At 25.0% G+C, this 21,937-nt stretch overlaps 2 protein-coding genes and 1 long non-coding RNA gene across 4 annotated transcripts in view; 2 read left to right on the top strand and 1 right to left on the bottom strand.

Annotated features, from left to right (window-relative positions):
• Positions 1 to 3,879: 3,879 nt before the first annotated feature.
• LOC129615817 (uncharacterized) lies at positions 3,880 to 5,000 on the bottom strand. The gene is made up of 2 exons (XR_008697487.1): positions 4,718 to 5,000; positions 3,880 to 4,433 (listed from the first exon to the last, which is right to left on the bottom strand). It is a non-coding gene; the product is annotated as an uncharacterized LOC129615817 (long non-coding RNA).
• An 892-nt stretch (positions 5,001 to 5,892) lies between these two features.
• Positions 5,893 to 7,977, top strand: LOC129615807 (tRNA N(3)-methylcytidine methyltransferase Mettl2). Of its 2 annotated transcripts, none has more exons than XM_055531189.1 (2): positions 5,893 to 6,171; positions 6,228 to 7,977. In XM_055531189.1, exons 1-2 carry the CDS (start codon positions 6,005 to 6,007, stop codon positions 7,060 to 7,062), a joined length of 1,002 nt encoding a protein of 333 aa, XP_055387164.1. In that variant the 5' UTR covers positions 5,893 to 6,004; the 3' UTR covers positions 7,063 to 7,977. The 2 variants fall into 2 exon arrangements, with proteins under 2 accessions (XP_055387164.1, XP_055387165.1); XM_055531190.1 differs by having other exon boundaries at positions 5,903 to 6,035.
• Positions 7,978 to 8,979: 1,002 nt separating this feature from the next.
• The window catches only part of LOC129615798 (putative phospholipase B-like lamina ancestor), a 30,310-nt gene continuing 17,352 nt past the window's right edge, over positions 8,980 to 21,937 (top strand). The window contains exon 1 of the mRNA XM_055531167.1: positions 8,980 to 9,698. The gene's annotated coding sequence lies outside the window, so the exon portion shown is untranslated. The remainder of the gene's footprint in view (positions 9,699 to 21,937) is intronic.

Here is a 21,937-nt window from a genome sequence, read left to right as displayed (position 1 = left end):
ATAATTTTTTTTTTTAAAGTGAAAAACAGGTTTTTCAAATTAAAAATGTGGAGAAAAAAAAATGAAACTGGTGTTTTTTTTAATTGCATTCAAATCAATAGATTTTTTTTTGTTAAAAAAAATATTCTTTTATTATTTAAATTTTTAATATTGAAAAAAGAAAAGGTAAAGTGAGTATAAAATATAAGGAAACAAAGAATTCCAAAATTTTTTTTTTTATTTTACATAATTTAAATTTTTATCGAAAAAGTGGTTCTTAAATGCTCCAACTGATTATTTAAATGAATTTTAATTAATATTTTTAATTCTAACACCTTAAACAAATACTCAGGTGTTAGGGACAAAATTAGGCTTAAAATAAATAGTTGATCACTTGAAGTTGAGTATAAAATACTGTTTTGTAAATTGAAAAATAATTATGAATTCAAAAAGTGTTTACATACTTAATGTAGAAAGAATTTAGTTAAGTAGGCTTTACAAAATTCTAAAGCTAACAACATATAAGTATGTTGTGTGTCAATTAAATAACTATTGCTATCTTAATTATCTACAAAATTGTTGTAATTTAATATTTTGTAATTAATTTTTCTAAAAAAAAATTAGATAGTTAAATATTTTCCAATTACTTATTTTAGCATTAATTACTTTTATTGAAGTAGATTTGCTAATTTGTACCTAAATAGAGTAATTAGTCGCAACAGTGGGAAAGAATATTATTGGCCCATTATTTATAAACTATAGATTTAATAATAATTTTTGGAATAAAGTAACCTAAATTTTATTTTTTTTATTTTCTCTTTTAGCTGATCTAGAAAATAAGCTATTCTAGTAAAATTAAAAGTAAAACAAAGAGTATTGGAAATTGCTCGATGAGGAAGAAAACAAAAAAAGATCCCAAGCTAAAATTCTTTGTTATTGTTACATTTTTGGCTCAAAATAATTTTTGAAACCCGTTTTCGATAAAAACCGAGAGTCAGAAAATATTCTGAATTAAATTACAAGTACATACATATTTATTTAGAGCACTCAAGACCTTACTCAAATAAAATAACACACACTCTTTTCTCGCCGGCTTCGCAATTAAGTACTCTCAATTATCGCAAAATTTAATCTAATTTTCTTTTATAAAATTTTCAATTACAAATTTTAACCTTAATTTTCAAAATTATTTTTAATTTTTAAAAATTTGCTTTTAGTACTTATTGCCTTTTTTGCTAACTATAATTCTTGTTTCATATATCCGAGCTTTCGGATTGAACTTATCTTGTAATCATAGAAGTCATTTAAGAAAAACGTCATTCCTGAATTTAATTAAAACAAGAATATGAAGAAGAACAATAATTAAGAATTAATTTTTCTTTAAAATATTAAAAATTCATTTAAATTTAAAATTTGATTACTGATTTAAAAATTTTAAGTTTTAAACAGCCCGGTTCAACACATAAAATTTCACCTTGATTTTCATATAAGAATAAAAATTTAAAAAAGATGCTCAGAATTAAGAATATTTTTTTTCAATTTGTGTTCTTTGGGTGACCTTTCTTTCTATTATTCCCTTGTTTTTTTTTTTGCAGAACAAAACCTTACTTAAGTCATGGTCAGAAAAATAATTTCACTAATACATTCAAATTATAAAAAAATACTTCATTTTCCTTCATTGCTTTCTTACACCTTCCAAGAATTTATTTTAAATTTGCATATTTTTAAAATTACATACTGTTTTTATCACCTTCCACTTATTTGAATTTCAAGGTTAATCATTATGAATGCAACGAACGTAGCCTTTACTTGGAAATGTTCAAATGTAAAAATGAAAAAAAATAACACCAAAAACAACAAAAAAAAATTTATGACAAATGAGTGGCGACAAATAAGGATTCAAAAATGAAAAACAAACTAACTACGAAAGTCAAACGGACTGATTTACTTACTTAGTCTTACTATCTATATTTACTTAAGTAATGCTAAATAAGTATTTGAATATTTAATTAGATATGCATTTATAATTTAAAAAAAAAACAGAAAATCTACATATTTTTAATTAATTATGAAATAAAAATTTTAGTTTCTGTAAACTTACATACGTAAGTATTTCATTCATAAAATAATAATACTACTCGTATAAGCTCAATACGAGTTTTGGCCATTTTTATTTAAATTCAGTCTGAATAAGTTAGAATATTGTTCAAATCTAATTTGCAATGAGGTTAACAAATAAAATGAATTTTCTTTTAACACAGCCTAACCGTGTATGTAGGTACTCATACAAGTTTGTTTTTATTTACTTTGTCTGCAATTTTCATTTATTCTTTACGAAAAGTCAATGATCTCATGACATACTTACTAGTTATATGTATTAAATATTTTATAACATAAGAACAAAACTAAAATTTAAATTTTTGGACATGCTTTTTTTGCTTTTGAAAAATGAATTTCTATATCAATGGAAAAAATGATTTTTATTAGTTTGAAGTGAGTATGTGCACTTAAATAATCAGGTTAGTTCTAAAGGTAATAGGGAAGTAAAAGCAATGAGCAAAAAAATTAATAACCAAAATCAATATTAGATTTAAAATCATAGTATGTAGATACATATGTAGGTAATTATAGTTAATTCAATTCATTGGTCTCGAATTAATTGGTAAACATTGATTATTTAGTTGATAATGTAATAGTTGTTCTTTAGTCAAATGTAAGCCAACTAAAATAAGGAAATGGTAACAATGAGGATAAGATAGGTAAGTATATACACTACTTAAATCCTAACAAAATTCCCGTTAAGAGGGCAAATGGTAGTAAAGAGACTAGGTAGATTCACAAATTATGCATGCTTCTAGTAAAAGATAACAATTTATTTATTTGTGATTGATACACAATTAGCAATATCAATACTTATAGATCAATCAAAAGATCAAATAGGAGTAAAAATTTATACAGAAATTCGTAGGCAGCTACGAATTGGATTTGTAGGTATTTAGGAACTAAATAACTTATTATAATTAATAGTAATCGAAGTAGGTAGTTTTTGGAAAAGCATATTAAATAATTTAATGTTCTTGACGCTTATCCAGAATATTTTTTTCAAAAATTTAATAAGATTTCAAGAAATAAGAACGTTTTCTTACCCATAATTTCAATAAGATTAATTTTCATTTAATAGAGTGTTTAATAATTACACAACGAGGAGTGAATAAATTTTGAATAATATTGAAAAAATTATTTTAAATTTTCAATTCTATCCTCCATAAATTGAAGAATGGAATTATTTTTGTTGTTTGACATTGTTACAGTTGCAACACTATGACACAGTTCACGTATTTACTTATACGAACGTATGGTTACTTATTAAACATAAGCAGCGTTCCTATTTTTCAAATTAGCAAACACCTAGTATTCAATGATTAAACATTAACACTTCCACGCTAGTTATAAAAGTGTGTACTATACATAAGTATATATCAGCTTAATATATAACACATTTATGTAATTTTGTCACAATATTACGTTTCAATATGAAATTTAAGTATATGTAGATACCTACAAGAGAAAAATAAAAAAAAAACTGATGAATCAGCTTTGATCAAATTGTGGTTTAAAAATACAGAAGTTAACAAAATGACTAACAAAACCACTAAAAACAATATATTGATAAATTTATTAAAAAATACATTTTCAATTTATAAAATAAAAAAAGAAACAAAAAAAAAATTGTAATCAATATATTTGAATCGAAGTCGGAAGTTGTCAAAACATGGCAAATTTCAATATCATTGCGGCAGTATTGTATTTAGTATTAGATTAAGACAGTAAATAAATTATGTATTACTTTAAATAGAAAATTAAAACTTACCCAAAGTTCTGTTCCCCAACTCATGATGACTAATTTTTTTTTTTATTTTATTTTCCTATATTATTATGTAAAGGTATCCAAGCCAATTCTACTTGGCTGGATATCCTCTGAAATGAAGTATTTAAAAAAACAAAAAAAAAATTATGGTGATGATGATGTTGATGATGATAAAAAAATCCAATATCCCAAAATTGTTCTTGTGATTCTTATTTTATGTTTTTGTAATCCACAAATGGTAAAATCCTTGTTATTTTATTTCCAATAATGGTTGAAAATTTTATAGGCTCTTGTATTTTTTTTTAGTAAGTATCCTTGATTAAAATAATCCAAAAAAAAAAAAGTATTTTAGGTCGTCTGTAGGTAGATAGGTAGTCAAAAAGAATTTAAAAATGTTTATTTTTTTTTATATAACTAAGCAGGTTGGTATGCTGCTTGTTGACGTTTCCACTGGTTATTTAGGAAATTTCCGAATTAGATTTTATTTGTCTACATACAAACATGTATACGTCGATATATTTTATTTCATAGGTATATATATGTAGGTATGTATATTATATTATCCACTTGGCGTGTGTATGTATACCTGAATTATATTTCTTATTCATGAAAATTATTAGGCATTAAAAATAAAAAAAAAAATTTTTTTTCGCCTCACGACTTTTGCCAAAATTTAATTTTATATTTCCAATTAAATTTTATTTTCCTTTTAAATTTTTAATATTTTATAACAATTATTTTTTCTAAATAAAATTTTATTTCTTACTATATTTGTGCACTTTATTCACTCATTTTATGTGGGTAGAAAAAATAAACGATGGCAAAAGATTTCATTTCGTAATTTTTTTTTTCTTCAATTTCAATAATCACCTTGTATGTAGGTATGCACTTTTTTATATCGAAATTTTTTTTTTCCTTATTTTCAAGAATACCACTAAAAATAACAAATAACTATTTATTTTTTAATTATTTTTCATTAATTAATTAAAATTTTTCTTTTTGATTTTCAAATGCACTTCATTTTAAATTCAATAAAATTAATTTGTGTATTTTATTTACTTAGTATGAAAAGAAAAAAAATAACAAAAAATATTTTTTTTTTCTTTTTTATTTATTCCGCACGCGATCCTCTAACAAATTTGAAACTCTTTCATCAAAAATATCTATCGTTAAACTAAAAATTCAAGTTTTCATTTGGTAAATTTTAGTGTGGAAAAAAAAACAAAAAATTATAAACAAAAAGAGGAGCACCAGAAAGAAAACACAAAATTTAAGGAAACATGTTTTTTTCTCTTTCTTACTCAAGGAAATTTTAACGAAACAATTGAAACGAAATGAAATTGAAAAATATGGCTTACTTTAAACGTTTATATGGATTGTAGATGTCGCTTAATTAGGTTTTATTTATATTGTTCTCTAATGTGTCAGGGTTGAGTAAAAAAAAATATCTTGTACAATTTACATATATTATTCTTACTTCTCCGAACTCTTATAAGAGGAATATGATACATGCACATAATACGGAAAATTGTTTACATTATTAAATTCATTGAAATTTAGGTCTTGTTGCAGATAAAATAATTTAGGTTCCAGCTCAGGTTTGCAATACTTAGAACTACATTACGATAGAACTAAAACAAGTACTACTATCAATAGTAATACCCATTTGCAGCAAAAATCTCAAAGCAAACTATGAGAAAACCTTCTATGAACACATAGATGTGAATGGCAATCGTTCTTTTGAAACTTGATCTTAATAATCTATAACAACTCGATGAAAAAATCAATTTGTAACTTCTTAAAATAAAACTTACATAGTTGGAATTATTGTTAATAGGAAAGAAAATTTAAAAAAAAATTATTTGAAAAAAATATTAAAATAGATTAAAATTATTAAAAATTCTAAATAAATATTTCAAGTTTTATCTATCGCCCACTAGATATACTTTAATTTAAAAGATTTCAAGTAAAATCGCTAGTTGTTGACAAAAGTACGTGTGGCAGTCAAATTAATATTTAAATGTCACACATTATAGGTTATGTTGCTTTATTTACTATTCCTCAAATTCAAATAAAAATTAAAATTTTGAAATTTAATGGAAGATAAAGATTTTGAAACAGAAAAACGTCCTGCTTTTGGAAATAGATTTTTAACGGATGAAAATGATGTTTTTAAACATAATGCATGGTAGGGAAATTTATATAAAATGTATTCGTATATTAAGTAGGTGGTATTGCTATGAGCACACAAGATTTCGAAAAAAACCACCTGGTGGAACAAGATTTCTTAAAGATCCTAAGCAAATTTTCAATTTTAATGCATGGTAATTTACATTTACACAAAAAATTTTACTAAAGTAAATTTGTATTTTCATTTTAGGGACAATGTTGAATGGAATGAAGAACAGGAACTGCAAGCTAAATTGGCTATTGAAAAGAATTCTAAGATAAAATTTACAGATGAAGATATTAAAAAATTTGAAGAAGATGCTGACAAATATTGGGATCAATTTTATGATATTCATGATAACAAATTTTTCAAAGATAGACATTGGTTATTTACTGAATTTCCTGAATTGGCACCAAAATTAGATAAAGAAGAAGAAAAAAATATGAAACCTCGAAGTATTTTTGAATTAGGTTGTGGAGTCGGTAATACAATTTTACCAATATTGAGTTATAGTATGGAGAAAAACTTAAAAGTATATGGATGTGATTTTTCTTCGAAAGCTATTGATATATTGAAAGAACATTCTAATTTTGATTCCGAAAGAGCAGAAGTATTTGTAATGGACGTGACAAAAGAAAATTGGTCAGTACCATTTGAAGAATCAAGTATCGATATAATAATTTTAATATTTGTTCTGTCAGCTATAAATCCAAGTAAAATGGAAAATGTTGCAAAAAATTGTTCAAAATACTTAAAGCCTGGCGGTATGGTAATATTACGTGATTATGGAAGATATGATTTGGCTCAGTTAAGATTTAAAGAAGGAAAATGTTTACAAGATAATTTTTATGTTAGAGGTGATGGTACAAGAGTATATTTTTTCACCCAAGAAGAAATAAAACAACTATTCGAAAAAGTTGGTTTAGTTGAGGAACAAAATGTTATAGATAGAAGATTACAAGTAAATCGGAGTAGATTACTTAAAATGTATCGTGTTTGGATTCAAGCAAAATATAAAAAGCCTGCGTTAGATTGTTCGACATAAATGAAAAGTTTTTGTTATACTATTTAATGTTAATTTGTAATTTATAAAGCTTTAAAATCTCACTTTAAAATCATTTTTGAATTTTGCAATAAAATGAGGAGTAAAAATTTTTAACATACATAATTATGTATATTTAAATATCGATGAAAACAATAAGTCGAGCCAATTATAAGAATAACTGAAAATAACCTTAGAAATCTTAAAATAGGATATTTCCGTAGTCTTGCAAAACGCATAAAAACAATGTGTCATTTCATTAATCTATTTGATAACAAACATTCTATATTTGAAATGAGTAGAGTAATTTGTGCAATAGGGCGCAGTAAAGAATGTTAAATAGAATCAAATAAGTAGTTACTTACATTTTTTGAACTAAAAAATGCAAAAAATATAAAATGAGTTAAGTAATAACCGGTCTAACTTAGATATACATACATATATTGTAAATAATATAATTAAGCACTACACTCACAAATAAATTTGCAAGTATAAAACGAAATTGGTTCTAATATACAAAAGTACGTTTTAATATGAGAGAACAATAAAGTAAAGTTTTAAAAGATAGAAAGTCTTCTTCATATGAGTATGTTTTATTGTAGAAATATCTACAATAAAACATACTTACCTATGTTATACCTATAATATTCTGATTTGAAGTTTATCACTATGGTCTTCAGCACTCATATCTAATTAAGGTACAGCAACGATCTATAATTTTCTTGTCCCATCTGTTCTACTCTGAAATGAAATTTCTACAGGAGCATAATGTACCAAATCAATTAAACAACGGAAACTCTTTAATGAAAAACTGATAAATATTAAAATTTCCTGAATCGAATATTGTTACAAAAACTTATTAACAAACTATGTTAGGTACATATTTACATTAATATAGCTAATTAAATTCTAACTTTAGATCATTTTATTTTTATTGAAATTAATTAAGTATAAAATTAAATGTGTAACATACAAATATACTTACTCTCAAAATATAGTTTTTTTTAGCACTTTTCCAAAAAAGTTATTTAAAACTGCTTATTGGTTCGTTCGCCCATCCGTCCTTCAATGTGTCTCTTTTTCAAGCTGCTATACTCTTTAAAATAAAAAAGCTGACATTTTAATATGTAAATAGATTTACTAGAAACTTATTTCTAAAGAAAATTTTTGCTTATCTCCCCCATTACGTTATTTTTGCCCATCATTCTCCATAAATTTTATAGTTACCTATAAATGTCCTAAAAATGTTTTTTTTTAGACTACTTATTGTAACGAAACCACAAATATTTTTCAACTTCTGTTAACGCAGAAAAGTAGTGGTTGGCGTCTTTTGCCACATCGCGGTTTAGTTTTGAGATTGGAAATTACAAGATAGTCGTTCAAATTAACCGTTTATATAAAGTCCCTTTTTTTAAAATTTTTGATATCATTCTTCTTTTAGACAGTAAAAATTAACAGTCCAAATTTTTAACAACTTTTGTACTAATAAATAGTTCATAAAAAAATTTTTCTCCATCTTCATATCTTTCCAATTTATAGGTTCTCAAAATTTGAAATCTTAGCCTCTTGTATTTTCGAAACTGCAACTTTATCAAAATTTCTAGAAATGTAGAAAGCTTTATCTTGACTCACGCATTTAACTCTTAAATTCAATCATTATGTTAACATTTCATTAAAATTTTCTTATAAATAAATTAATAAAAATAATTTAAATAATGTAGAATTTTTTATAAGCAGATTCTTCATTTATTGTAGGGAAAAGTGATAATTTACAAACCTTTGGTTCGACCCAACTTTATTTAATTAAAAAAATCGCTTCTCTTTTTAAATTTTAACCATACATATTTTGCTTTTTTATTTGATTTTACATTATTCACAGCCAGACTAATGTGATCTGACCTGACTAGAGTCAATCATTTTCCATTTCTCATTTGTTTTTTATTTTCTACCTTTTCATTTCATTACAATTTTAGTGGTCGTCGCGTTAACATGTCGCTTTTTCTGTGCTTTTAATTGCTTTTATTTTTTTTATATTTATTTAATTTAACGTGTTGCTACGTAGAGAAACAACAAGATCGCGGCATTATTATACTTGCAAGTACTATAAATTACATTTTTTTGTGAAATTTGTGAAAATAAAATTCATAAGAATTTTTAAGAAAAGTTAATAGATTCATTTTTGTTTATTTATATTAGTAATATAAAATAAAATAATTAAGAAAAAATAAACATTTTTTTTTTAAATTAGAAAGATTTAAAATAATTCTTTTATTGTTCGCGGATTTTTACTATTCAAACATTGCAATTTGTAGTAGAAAGAAAGTATTGAGAAACTTGAAACGAGGAATTGAATTTTGTGCTTAAAATAATTTTTTTTTTTAAAAAATTGTCGGTGAATAATTGAACATAAATTTTATATACACATAAATATGTAAATAAATGAATAAAAAAAGACAAATAAGTAATCAAACATTTTTATTGTTAAAATAAATAAAATTTGTTTTGAAAATAAAAGGAAATTGTGAATGAGAACGAAAAATTCATTTAAGAAAATTATTGGTGATCAAATAATAAGAAAATTATTCAAAATATTTGAAACTAGCGGAAATCCGAATTAAAAAAAATTAAATTTTATATTGGTAAGAAAAAATAATTAAATTTTTGTATGAATATTTTTAGGATATTGATGTAAAACAGATATTTTCGAAATCTAGCTCACTTCATGAAATTTAATGCTAGTTATAGCATTATTACAACTTTAATCATTAAGAACTGTGCAAATTTGTAGTACCTTAATTGTGTTCAGTTTAAATTGCCCAGTTGCTACAGTTTAATAAAAAATTGGAGCGCAGTATGTTAACAACTGTTAAAATTCCAAATTCATATTCTTAGTTTTTAATTTCTATATTAAGATCTAAGTATTTAGTCGGTATAAGGAATTAAATTTTTAAATAAAAATAAAAAATTTGAAATTTAAATTTGTATTAAAATCTATTGAACACACTTACGAATTAATATTTTGGAAAGAGCATAAAGAGAGTACATATGTATGTATAACAACTTCTCTTGCAGATCAGTAAAAATTTATTGTAATTGTTGAAGCTAATAATGCATTTTTTCTGTTTATTAATCGAAATTGATCGAAAATTTTTGATCAGGATAAAATTTTAAAAATACTACTTTAATATATAGAATTCAGCAATTAGGACCTAAATATAAGCTTATTGTACATTATCACAAATTCACTTAGGCTGTTACATATTTGTCTTTTTTAAGTAATCAAGACTAAGTAATATAAACCTTAATTTCCATAATGCAGTAATACAATTTATACACTAGCTTACAAGTATGAATTTTTCTAGTTGTATTTGTATATTAATAGTGTCCTATTGAATTTTAGAAGTCGAGGATATAGAAAACTGATTTTCTAAGGATTGTTTTTTTTTTTAAATAAATGCAATGAAACAAGCGTTTATATATAATTGTATTCTCTGCTTTATTAATTAAAAAACTGATATTTTCGATATGGCAGCACGTTATGCTAGATGCTGGTGTTCCCAGACTGTATACCACACTACAAAGTAGTAGTATAAAATTCTTTTAATTTTAGTAAAAATAAAGGAAATTTATTTTTTCTTTCCCTTTAAAATAATAAGTATGTATAGAAATGAATCGATTGGTTTGCAATTTGAATTTTTTTTCATTTAGCAGCCGTGTAAGCATTAACTACCGATTGATCTTATATTTTGAGGATCGACGCTCCGCGAAATTTTTACACGGTAATCCAAAAATATTGGTATCGGTTATAGAATAATACTAGTATTAAGTCAAGTGCTATATAATTTATAAATTAAAGATTATAAAACTAGTAATTCTAAACGCAAACACTTCGATAGGAATTTTTAAAATATTAAAACTGCTTTGTCTGATGAGAAAGCGTAGATGGTGAACCAAAATATTGTTGCTCTTATCTACCTTTCTACTATTCATTGAATAAAGGTCAAAATAACTTAAAAAAGCAAATTTCCAAATAATTTTCAGGTATATAATAAAAACATTCACATGAATGATCTTGTTTAAAGGAAAGAATATTATATCATTTAAATATAAATATTATATATACATACATATGCACTCACATAATAAGCATCTATACACAACATAATTTTAGATAGAGGTGCTTATCAACTATAATATTTATACATAAGTAGTTTATTTTGTCAGCTACTAAGATTTACGCGAATAACCAGACTGTGATTCACTATAATGCTTTTCAGAAATTTTTCCATATTCCTATACATACATGCATATGTAAGTGTACATGTGTTTACAAATGTTCATAAATGAAATCAAATCTAATTCATAAATTTATATCTCAAACATTTGAGGTAAAAAACTTTTATGGTTTAAATAAAACAACAAAAACAATATAGAGAACAAAAATGTGATTTTTAAATTTAAAAGTCTGGTTGAATTTTGTTAAATACGGAAATAGCTTTGTTGAATTGAGTGAAATGAGATTAATATGAATTTTTTTTGCTCCTAAATTTAAAATTTATTTAGATTTTTTATGGTATTTTATGATGTGTTCTAACAGACAGAGAACAAACAAGTATATTCTGCTTACATTTGTAATTTTATGTAGTTGCAAACGAGGATTAAAATAATATAAACAAACTTATTAAAATAAAAGTAAATGACGTTTAACGAAAAACATACATACATGTTATTATATCTACATAGAGGTTACAACATAGGCATTGCTTATTTAACCTTCAGTTATCATTTCCTTGCAATATAAGTTATTTTGTTTTTACAGAAAAATTTGATTCCAAGAGTTGCGTATCATGTTTGCCACACTTATCTCTACACTACCTATTAATTTTTGATCTGTAATACCTTATACTAAGATTATCTACACACAGCATAATTTTAGGTTAAGGCATCTGTATATTTTGATACAGATATTGGTTTTGTTATAAATTAGCTCGTATTACATTTTGGAACAGTAGCTCGAATATTTGCTAAAATATAGTGAAGTAAAAATTATTTATTTAAATTTTTTTCGAAATTTTATAAGAGCTTCTCGAATAGCTATCACATCCACTTTAAATACCGTATTTAGTTAAATAAACCATTTGTGAGTGTGTGATGAATTTGAGTCAATCATTTTTTTTTCAGTTATATATGGTATCTTGAAGAGCGGATTTTTCCGCTCATATAGAGTTGAGCTGTAGAGTATTTCTGGCTTATAATTTATAAAATTGACGTTTTCCGCATTTGAAGTTTTAATTCAATGTTTTGTGTTTTCCTACTTATACAAATGCAACAATATTTCAATTAATAAAATAAAAATCAAAGGAAGGTAATGAAGCCAAAATTTATGGTTTTTAGACTGTATTTTTTTTAATTAAAATTATAACAGTCTGAATTATTGTAATTTCAGATATGTGAGAGACAAAAGTAATATTTCAACAAAACATGGTAGCTTAAAAGCAGCAAAAAATGTCAACAAAAAAGACAACTTCCATGGGCTTAAACGTTTTCATTTCGGGTAGAAATAAAATTTCAAAATTAGTTCTAATCTAAAATTATTTCTTAAATTTTAAAAAATTCGTAAAATTTGTGTTATTCAGATTATAGTTTTGTTCTATCACTATTAAATTAAACAAGTTTTAATACAATTGCATAACCATTTGAAAATTAAATTATTGTTTACAAAATTCCTGTCACTCCGTCTGTCACAATGTAACGCTACAATGTGTGTATATATATACGAGTAAATACGTTAATTAAAATTACCTAATAATTAATTTGTCTTACATACTTTGTTTACTAACTGTGAAATTAGATAATTTGTTTTGGACTAAATTATAAAACTTATTGAAAAAATTGTGAGTTTAAATAAATAGTGTTACGAATATACACGATGTTATTGTGTGTTGTTGTAATAATTTAGAATTTGTTATAAAATGTCAATCTAATTATGTGCATAGAAGCACTTAAAATGAATAAAAGACTCTGAAAATGAATAAAATATAAGTATTCAAATTAAAGATTTTAAGGAGTCTCGCTCTTCTTCAAAACTTAATTGATAATTAAATTGCAAAATTATTAGTAATAATGCAAATATTTCTTGTACATTTAAATTAATTCTAAAATTTCCGCTTATAATAACCTTGTAATAATAATATTAATAATTATAAATCGAATTGCAAATTTTAAAATCTAGTTTTATTGATTCAACGTTTTTTATTTTTTCGCTTTAATTTAAATTTTATATTTAATATTTAATATAATTATATAATTATGAATACGAAATTTCAATTAAAATTTTAAATATTAATAAACTCGAATTATAGAATTTTTTAATTAAACTAGATTAAATCTAGACTAAACTAAATTTATCTAAATCAAACTAAATTTTATTACTAAAATTTATTTAAATAAATTGCCAATGTTTTTTATATTACTTATATAGTTTTATTTTTTTAATATCATGCTTATTATTTTAATAAATTGAAATGTAAATTTTGTTACGACACGATTATTGTGTGTAAAATAGGTTTGTATTAGTAAATAAATTTTTAAAAGCTATGCCATTATTATTATTGTTATTTGGCTAATAATCTAGAAATATGAATTTCGACGCGTGTTTGTGTAAGTTTGTATTTCGAGATTATGTTTATATTATAATAAATTAAAACGCAGATACAGCCCGACCCGCTTATAAGCACATCACAAAATTTGACGTTGCTTAATATCTGGTTTTTGTTATAAATGAGTTCAAATATAAGCACAAATTTTGCTCTAAGAGACGTAGAATGGCAAAAATTTCAAAGAAGTAGATAATTTTCTTTAAGTATAATTTATGACTACTTTAATGTATGGGTCGAATTTTAGATGAATTTAAAAAGTTTTTGTGCTAAAATTTTTTTTTTTATTTTTAATAAAATGAGCCTGACACAAGGAAGAGAAGGTAAATTCGAAAAATTTATTTGTGTTTCTGGTAACAGATGCGATTTTTAAGCGTGTAAATTACAATACAAACCAAAAATAGAAAAATGTGAAATTAGAAAACTAATTTTGTTTTGACAATAAAGGAGTTTTGCTTATATATAAAACGACTTCCTCATATACGGGTCCGACTGTATGTAAGCATAAAATTTTAGCTCAGGTTTTAAGTTGATAGTAGTTTATAACTCATAACGAAAATTAATAATTTTATGTCCTAGATGACTGAATTAAGAGTTAAAAATAGTCCCCAGGCTGTTATGCCAACTCGTAGTCTCACATTGCGATATTATTCTTCTACTAAAAAGTGCTATTTATTAAGAAAGAAAAATTAATTTATTATTACTTATCTAGAATTTAAATATAGGCACCGAAAAAGAACGAATTATTATAGTATAAAAATTATAACCCGAAAGTAAACAAATTTTATTAACTATAAATAATTTAAATTTTCAAAAAATTTTTAAGAATTTTTTATTACTTATTACAATTTCGTATATTTATGGCAACAGATGCACTATAAAATTTTTAAAGTTATACAACAAGTATATGAATTTTTTTTTTTCATTAATAACACTAATAACACTTTTAAATTTCCAAATTTTTAAAATTTGATTTAAATTGATTGAGAAATCAAAACGATGAATACTTTCTTGAATTTTAAGGAATTATGCCGGCGCATCCACTAATTTTATGAGACACCTAAAATAGAAAGTAGTCTCTGTCTTAAATAAAGAACATAATATCATCTGCAATAAAAGTTCGCAATATAAATTTGACATAATTTTGTAGGCGTTTTGCATAATTTGGAATTCGAGTTGTAGCGAAAGAGTATGGAGGAGATCCTCCATAGAATTATTTTTTTTTAAATTTATACATTAATTGTAATTAGCATTGATGAAGTAAATTTATGAATTAATAATAAAAAAAAGGGCAATAACAAAAAAAATATAAGAAAAAGATTAAGAAAAATGTTAATTTTAATAACTGAATTAGGTAATTATATGTTTGTATTTGGAAAAATATTTCAGTTGTCAAAGTCAAATTGATTTAGCGTGGTTTATTATGTATTTCGCCAGAAATATAGATTGGCGCTTTGAACGAAATCACTTGTTTTCATTGACTCGACCATTTGACATTCAATGCAACATTAAATATTTACTTATATTCAAAACAAATTATATTCAATGTTTAATTGGTTGTATTGCAGCTGAAATATATGAAGAAACGGATTAAAACTAGAGTCCATAAAAAATAAACCACCTAAAATGTAGACGTGGTCAACTCCTAAATTATATATTTTAGAAATATATTGGCGATTGAACTGATGCAAGTCAAAAACTTAAAAAATCACCCTTTATTATTACCTATTAAATACAAAACATGCAGTTAGATGGCAATTATTTTATATATATAATAATTAAGTTAAGATTTATGTGCATATTTTAGATTTTTATGAAATATTTGAGAATATTTCATTGAAAAGCTTTCATTTTAAATTGACGGAAGTTAAAAATTTTCACACTAAACATAGAAAAAAAAGCATTATTTCTTCTACATTTAAATTTTTTCACATTATAAGAAAAAGTTGACTTTTTTTTGCATTTATATGTTAAATGATGTAAGATTGTGAAAACTGTTTTAGAAAATTATCACAATTGGAAAATTTTCCGTCATTTATTGATTGTAGATTGTGATACGGAGTAAGTATACAACACGACTTAAGAAGTGTATCTGTTTTGCAATAAACGTTTTATCGCGTTTAAAGCGCTCCGTTTAAACTCATCTTCTTTGTAAATTCAAGTTTTTCTTGTGGTGGTTGACGGCCGTTTGATGTGAGGACTCAGTTGCTAAGAGACTACCCTCAGCCGTAGATCAATATTCCGCATTCTTCAAAAGGGTGCAACGCTCAACGGGCGGTACTCTTAGAATAGTTTGTTGACTTACGCCTTTGCTACCACTACCGTAGTATGATGTAAAGCGGTTTTGTCTGACTAATTGATCAAGTCCATCGACATATATCCATAACACTCTGAAGGTGGTTGAACACACATTTCAATTAATCTTTCACGCCTGAAAATCACTCGGACATTTTCGACTCGAAGTATGTGGTGCTAAGTTCGTATCACAGCGGCAGCTCCTACAATTGAAGGATCAATTGTTGGTTATATATGATAATAATTGAAGTAAAAGTGTGTTTGTTCGTGAATTTATTTGCATTCTTCTTATTCTGAACGAAAAAGTTGGCTAGTGAGGGAACAAAAAAAACTAATCAAAGGATGGTGTTAGTTACAATTTAAAATAAAGTAATGCAATTTTTGCAGTTCTTTGACAAGTATAGGCAGGCAAATATAGTAAGAGTATCCGGTTGAATGATCAGAACAACACGTCAAGTGCTAATTTACCTAAATAGTGGGAACGTTTAGGGATTTGCTAATATATATTTTTAATATATTTTGAAAACATTAGGAAATTCTGTAAATAAACAGCTGATAATTAAGTGTTCTTCCAATTCTATAATTTAATTACTCACATTTCTTGTCTGAGGAGAAAAAGGATAAATAATCCTAATCAATTTATTGATCCTAAAGCGATTTCAAAAATCTCTTAGCTCAAATAAGAATATAGAAGCGATAAACGATTAAATATAGAATTTTTAATTTTCAAATTTTTATATAGAAAACACGTGTATTAAAAATGTTTTATGTGAGTGACCTTTTTGGTCGTTTAGCCTTGATAGATTTTCTCTAAACAAAAAAATATTCTTAAAAATTCTCCGTATGATCCAAATTTCATCATAGTTTTAATCAACATCATTATCGTATACTTGTTTTAGCATTCTAGTAGACGTATGTATACTTATTAAGTTTTAACAAATATTATGCTATATACGTACACTATACGAGTACATCTCCCATTTTATACATTTTAACATTAAGGTTAAGATCCTTTATCAAAAAGATCTTTGTCCTTTGTGAAAACTTCCCATAGATTTCTTTATGTTTTATGATTCTTCTTTTTGTTTTTGTGTATTTTACCTTTTTACTCTGTTAAATAGAAATTTTTTTTTTAACATATAGCTGTAATTTAAGAACGGTATGAATGAAAGATCTTTGTCCTCGAGAAATTAAAAAAAGGTCTTTGACTTTATTTTTTTGATTAAGCCAGACGATTTTACAATAAAACAAGAAAATAAAAGGAAAAGGAAAGATCAGAAGAAAAATTAAATATTAAAGGGTTTTTAATTTAATAAAAGGCCATTGCACTTTCCTGAAATACAAAGTATGCGGATTGTCTTAACTAATATGGTTGAAATATAGCGTAGGTCACAATTTCTTCTAGAGTTATTCCATAATGATACTATACATGGATAAAGCTATCGTTTTCTGTCTGTTTTCATATGGCTGTCTGTTTGATAACATTCGAAAAAAAATAATATTAAATTACATATTTTATGTTCAATGATGGTAACATTCTTTTTGATTTTTTGATCTTGTACCTGTTTTATAGGTATAGATTTGATTTCTTGAAATTTGAAGAGTGAAAGTTTATATTAGTCCTTATAAAATTTTATTTGGTTAGTTTTTAAAGAGAATTTTAAAGAAATTTAAAATTTGTTTGTAAAAAATACGAAGATTAAGAGTAGATAGGTATAGATTTTTTTAATCATGAATGTCGAATCGATTTGAATCGAAAAAATTGTAGAGGCGAAAGTACAAAAATGCAAGGATTATGTGATTCAAATCGATTCGACATTCATGATTAAAAAAATCTATACCTATCTACTCTTAATCTTCGTATTTTTTACAAACAAATTTTAAATTTCTTTAAAATTCTCTTTAAAGATTTGAATCGAAAAAATTGTAGAGGCGAAAGTACAAAAATGCAAGGATTATGTGACGGAACAAAAATGTAGGCGCTTTGCATTATTTGGAAATCGAGTTGTAGCGAAAGAGTACTCTGCCATGATCAGTTGTTCATGGATTACTTTTATTAATATTGGATCTGCAGTCGTATAGCCCATTTTTGCTACTATACCTCACAAGCCTTATATAGTAGTTTTATTTGAAAGTTGTACAACAAAGAAATTAATACTATTTTGGTGCAGCTATTTCTTCATTTTTATTTTAATAAGTTTTGCTGTTTGTTTTGCCACCTTCTGGTGTTCCATTTTAGTGTAAATTAGCAACTTTTTACTGGCTGTACTGCCTTTTTAGTTCAATTGCAATGAAATTCAAAGTACATTATATATATAAGGGTAAGGGCTCCAATCATGAACTCAACTTCACCCGCTTAATGGTCTCTAAAATTTTATTGCGTTTTATACGAATTAATTTAATTTATAAACAAAACCGGTTTACGAAATCATATTAAAATCTAATTGCTTTTTAATTTCCTGTAAGTAAAGGAAAAATAACAAAATAATAATATATAAATATATTTTTTTTATACATTTAAAATAATAAATTTGTAGAATATTTCCAAAAACCAAATTTCTGCTGTCTGTTCACTTGTTTGTGTTAAAAACAAGTTATATTTCCAAATAGATGCCGAATTTTGATGCAAAGATAGAACGGGATTTTTTCTTCTTCAAAATAAAATTTTTGTCTGTCACCTTTTGTTCACCTTCTGGTGTAACTTCCTTCTAATCACAACTCAAAGAAATTTGAGATATGAATACACGCATTAAGAAAACTCTCGAACAGATGCCGTTATGGGCATGCTTCGCACTCAGAAGGAAGCAGAGTTGTATAAATCTACATTTTATTAGTATTAGTATAAAAATTATTTTTCTTCTCTTTCCCATTCCAGTTATCACGTCCCAAAACCGGAGATAGGTCAAATTTCGAATACCTTACCTTTAAAATATAATCTTACCACTAAAAATTTCATTTATAAATTTTTCAACTGACGTTATTATAAAAAAATGCAGAGGACCATTGGAATACAACGTTTTCTTATATTTTAGATTCTAAAAGTTCTGAAAGTTCTTAAACTTTCATTCATAATTTTAAAGTGAAATGTGCTAATTTACAATTTGTTAGTTTGATCGACTGAATTTTTAACACTATTTATGTAATTGCGTTTAATAAATATTATACACCATTTTTAAATTTTAATTGTATACAATCGGGAAAAAAAATTAATCGAGTAAATCTAAAGATAATAAATTAATTATTTATTTGTTTTTTTTTTGTATAATTTATTTTATAATTGCGCTTCTATAATTTTATTTCATGTGTAACGAACGAATTATTTGATCGATTAAATTAAAAGTTCATTTACTTTTCAAATAGGTACTTACATAAATAATAAAAATTATTTTTAAAATTTTACCCTTCATTTGGCATAAAATTAAGTTTAATTATTAATTTTACAACATTGTTGAAAATTTATCAATAAATTGTGACATTGAAGTATTGAACTCTTTGTATTTTTTGATTGACAATATTGACACGACAATTTACAATTAACAATTCAATTTTGGAAGCGCCTGAGTGATAGTAATTAATAAAAACTTGATTTTAATTCTTAAAAGACATTATATATAATATATTAAATTCTAAATAAATTTTTTATTATTAGAATATTGGAACAAGCACTCTTTGCATAGAGCTACATGTACGATTTGCGTTTTTAATTAATATCTATTCTAAGGTCCATAATAAGTTTAAAGTTTTTTACTTTAATACATAGAATCACAGATCACATATTGGAAGAGATGAGTTTTTTTTTTTTACCACTTCGGGTGACCGAGGTCCTTAAACACTTCTCACGTCAACCCATAGGATCTTTTGTGATTCTTATCCCCATCTACATTAACCTTTTATCCAGGCCCCTGACAAATCGCAGTATAGCAGCCACATTATGCATCGAAGTCCTCCACGGGGCCAAAAAGCCCATCCCCCCGTCGCAGGGAACTGCCTCGCAATCACAGAGATGAGTTAAATTTTAAAATTAAAAGATTGCAGATCATTATAAGAGACACAAACTTCAAGAAACCTAAATGACAAGTTATTCAATAAAAACAGTTTTTGGACAATTAAAAATTTTTTTACTGTACTCTTGAATCGTAATATAAAGCATATGTTTGTATTACGAAAGAGTACAATAGAGTTTATCTAGATATAATGATGTACATATTAAGCTTTAATTGGATTGAGGCATCCAATACATCTCAAGACATTCTTTTTTTCAACATATTCATAATTCTTACGGATTACTTTCTATTGAAAGTACGAATATCATGTAATGAGTTTCTAAATTGGGTTAATGGACAAAATAATTGGGTTAATGGACAATAAAGGAGTTAATTATGTCGATAATCTACTTTAAATCTATTTAAAAATGTTTGTGTCTGAAAATTCAAAATATAAGAAATTTTTAATTATAGTGAAGAGTTATAGTAAACAAAATTTTGGGAATATAAAAGTTTTATAGGTTTTCTTAGAAATTTTTTGGAAATTAATTTTTTTTTTATTTCGAAAAATATAAGGTCTAATTAAAAAATTTCAAAATCATGAGAAGCATACGAAAATTTATTAGTTATGCTTAGATATAAAAAGAATATTTAAAATATATAGAATTCAAGACAAAGAGTATTTGGCATTTGGGTGTGTTTAATTGGAAAAATCTTATAATTGCAAATAATAATTTTATTTATGTATTAAAAATTAAGGATTTAGAATTTATTTTCCATATATAAAGTCATTAAAACGGAATAAATTTGGTGTAAACACTTCCATTCCCTATTACTGTATACTGTAACACTATACTATTTTATTTTCTGATAACGTAAACGTAAGCAAGTTAAAGTATTTGACGGCCGTGACGTAATAAATATAACCACAATCGTTTGATAGATACGTGAATTAGTAAATAATTTTTCAAATTTTCAAAAACAAATCGATATCAGTTTAAAATTTTCCATTATTTTTCACATTTACAAATTATTAAAATAATTATTCTTGAATTAAAAAACCAGTTTGTTAAAAAGAGAAAACAAATTTCGTCAAGCTCAATTTAATGACAAAAATGATGTTGTGCTTTTTTTTTTTAAGATCGTTTTTATTAATTTATATTTTAATATATTTTATTTTTCATAATATTTTAATTTCATGTAAAAATTTTTGACCTTTTATGATTCAGCAAGATGCTAGAAGTCTCTTATAGCAATGGGGAAGTTGTTCGAAAATGAGTAAAATTTTTGATCCAAACATAATGTCAAATCGGATCAGTTTCGAAGTTATTTGAACATACCTAAATTTACTCATTTTCGGACGTCTACTCGTCTATAAACTACTTATTTACGAATAGTATATGGCTCCTAACTTGTTGCTGAACTCCTTGCATATATATTTGAATTTAATTATCGGCAATTCATTGCTTAAATCAAGCATCAAGCACATCGCCAAAACGCGCAAATAAAAACATCATTTAGTCTCAACTAAGCAACCATCAGTTACCAAGCAATAGCGTTATCGTTTATAGGAAAGAGGAATGAAACAAGTAAACACCACCAGACAAGAAAAGAAAAAAAAAACAGTACTAACAATACAGAATAAAGAATTAAGAAAGAAAAAAAGTTGACAAATAAAGACGAGCAAGAAAGAAAAGAAAAAAAAAATATTACTACAAATTTAAATTACACAAAAGTCTAGATCTAAGAGTACCCTTACTAATAGTAGTATTAAATACTAAAGAATCAGAGTTAACACAATGTTACATTCTAGTGGCCGGCTCATTCCTTCCATAATCAGTAGAATGAAAGCGAACATTATACAATTCAACAGATCTAAGATTCTTTACATTATCCTTTATATAGAAACCCGTCCCAACAAAGAAGGAACGACAATGGTCTCTG

Source organism: Condylostylus longicornis, unplaced genomic scaffold (genome assembly GCF_029603195.1).
Source record: "Condylostylus longicornis isolate FDR11 unplaced genomic scaffold, ASM2960319v2 ptg000148l, whole genome shotgun sequence".
Taxonomy (NCBI): Eukaryota; Metazoa; Arthropoda; class Insecta; order Diptera; family Dolichopodidae; genus Condylostylus; species Condylostylus longicornis.
Note: the sequence above shows the minus strand (reverse complement) of the source record. Positions and strands in the feature narration are given on the sequence as shown.

Bases quoted from the DNA above. Each gene is read 5' to 3' on its own strand.
- LOC129615807 (XM_055531189.1), top strand. From the start codon at position 6,005: ATGAAAATGATGTTTTTAAACATAATGCATGGTAGGGAAATTTATATA. The intron at 6,172-6,227 runs GTAATTTACATT...TTTTCATTTTAG, and splicing joins ATTTTCAATTTTAATGCATG to GGACAATGTTGAATGGAATG.